Source organism: Rhagoletis zephyria, unplaced genomic scaffold, assembly GCF_001687245.7.
Source record: "Rhagoletis zephyria isolate East Lansing unplaced genomic scaffold, Rhagoletis_zephyria_1.1 Rzeph_scaffold_00602, whole genome shotgun sequence".
NCBI classification, from domain to species: Eukaryota; Metazoa; Arthropoda; class Insecta; order Diptera; family Tephritidae; genus Rhagoletis; species Rhagoletis zephyria.
The window spans coordinates 82,349-84,858 of record NW_016157686.1 but is presented as its reverse complement, the minus strand read 5'-3'; the positions used below and the strand labels follow the sequence as shown (position 1 = coordinate 84,858).

Sequence of the window (2,510 nt, the reverse complement as noted above, 5' to 3'; positions counted from 1 at the left end):
AAATCCTGTAACATCTGACTAGGAACAGTTGCTCAGTTACTCTCTCAAAAGTGTTCCCACTTACAGGTTTTATGTCAATAGGAACGACTTCCTGTAAGTTCTGACTAAATCCTGTAACCCGGACTGCTATTGGAACAGACTAATGATTAATCAAATGACTATCACTGTTCTTGTACGGTACATATGTACGCGAGCCTACAATCGATAGTTTGTTTCCGATATGGTCATCCGTTTTATAGCAGGGTATACAAAAATTAATTGGTATCAAACGAAAAGCATCGAGTATGTACTTATATTTACTCTTATCGTTTCATTCTTAACTACTTGTTATTTTTCTAATGGTATTTCTGGGATCAGTTGTGAAAAGTTTCCACAAAATCTCTGAGATGAAGTTGAAATATCCTATAACACGCCGTGATAATTCGTATGTCGATTATTTTCACGGTGTTACAGTTGAGGACGCTTATCGGTGGCTAGAAGACCCTAGCTCATCTGAAACGAAGAATTTCATTGATGAGCAGAATATAATTAGTAAAACTTTTATTGAGGAAGGAGAGGATAGATCCCGTATTGAAAAAAAGTTAACTAAATTGTGGAATTATACCAAGTATAGCTGTCCTACAAAACATGGGGCGTATTATTATTTTTACATGAATTCGGGGTTGCAAAATCAGAAGTAATAATAGGTTGAGTTATTAATTTGTTCTCTTACTAAGACTTGCAATTAGTGTTTTGTACCAACAGAAACGACTCGAGGATCAACCTATCGTTTTCTTAGATCCTAACACCTGGTCTGAAGATGGAACTATTGCTTTATCTCAAAAATCTTTCTCTGAAGATGGCAACTACATGGCGTACGGAATAAGTGAAAATGGATCTGACTGGCTAAAAATTAAAATACGCGATGTTAATTCGGGGTTGGACTTTGAGGAGTCTCTAGAAAAAGTAAAGTTTAGCGCAATTTCCTGGACCATTGATAATAAGGGATTTTTTTACTCCGTGCGTTGCGTTCATTTAAGTTGTTTATGTAACTAAATATTTCTTCTAATATTTCAGCAATATGTTGAAAATGAAAACTCTATCGGCGCAGAATTTAAACGAAATGAGAATCAAAAGCTATATTATCATAATATTGGAAAAAACCAAAGTGAAGATATCTTGGTTGCAGAATTCCCCGAAGAACCATCTTGGCGCATGTAAGTTGCCATTTACAGGTCTATCCTGCACGTTACCGAAGATTTTGTAACCGGAAATTTTTATTACCAAAAAATGTTGCCAGTTCTTGTCACCGCGATTCTAGGAACGTTGGTAATGCAGTTTAAATATTCAGCAATTCAGCTGTGAAGAATTGTGCAAATTGCATATTTCACGGGGCAATACTTTGTTACCAGCTTATGAGATGTAACAAAATTTACCGGTTACAAGAGTACACAGAATGCGAAAAGGGTTTAAAAATTGACAGGAACTTTATTTACCGGTTACAAACTTTTTATTACCAGCGCAGAATAGACCTGTTACAAGTCTATTCTGCACGTTACCGAAGATTTTGTGACCAGAAAATTTTATTACCGTAAAATGTTACCACTTGTCACTGCGATTCTAGGTACGTTGGTAATGCAGTGAAAATATTCAGCAACACAGCTATGAAGATTTTTGGAAATTCCTGTATTGCATATTTCACGGGGCAATATTTTGTTACCAGCTTGTGAGATCGGTAACAAGAGAGCACAGAATGCGAAAAAGGTTTAAAAATTGACAGACACTTTAATTACCGGTTATAAAATTTATGTTTCCAATGCAGAATAGGGTAATTCTCTAGGGGGGGGTAACTACCCCTAAAAAAGGGGCCGAAAAGTCGGGAGGGGTACCAAACGACGCGTTTCAGCCCCCCTAATAACAATCCGGAGGGGGGGAGGTAATATTATTAACCATTTAAAAGTTATGAACAAAAAACTTTTGTTAAATTTCGTTGTTTTCTATGAGCAATTACCACGTCAAAAATGCACTAAATCACCAGTTTCCACTTTTAACACACTACTAAAACGTTTCCGCGTATTATTTTATACAAACCAAATCATTTATTCACTTTTATTTTATATATTTCGTTAATAAAACAGAGTAAACAAACTTTGCGCCTGCTGAAATTATTATAACCTCAAATCGCTGGTATTGCCACTTTATTTCACATTTCATTTGCGCTATTAAAGTCAGTTTACACTATACACTATACACTTCTTCTTCTTCTTCTTTTTACTTTCATCTAAATAAGATATTGTAACCAAAATATAATAGCAAATTTCGCTATACCATATCATTATTTATTGAAGTATTGATTTTCATGGAAAAAGCGCCGCAGGCGAAAATTTTCATTATTTATTGAAGTATTGATTTTTATGGAAAAAGCGCCGCAGGCGAAAATTTTTAATAAAAAATCGCGCGATTTTTTATTAAAAATTTTCATTATTTATTGAAGTATTGATTTTTATGGAAAAAGCGCCGCAGCGAAAATT

At 34.7% G+C, this 2,510-nt stretch overlaps 1 protein-coding gene across 1 annotated transcript in view; it reads left to right on the top strand.

Annotated features, from left to right (window-relative positions):
• Nucleotides 1-269: 269 nt before the first annotated feature.
• The window catches only part of LOC108360658 (prolyl endopeptidase-like), an 81,536-nt gene continuing 79,295 nt past the window's right edge, over nt 270-2,510 (top strand). The window contains exons 1-3 of the mRNA XM_017613049.1: nt 270-676; nt 729-999; nt 1,057-1,196. Coding sequence (XP_017468538.1) covers nt 339-676; nt 729-999; nt 1,057-1,196 — 749 coding nt within the window. The 5' untranslated portion in view covers nt 270-338. The remainder of the gene's footprint in view (nt 677-728; nt 1,000-1,056; nt 1,197-2,510) is intronic.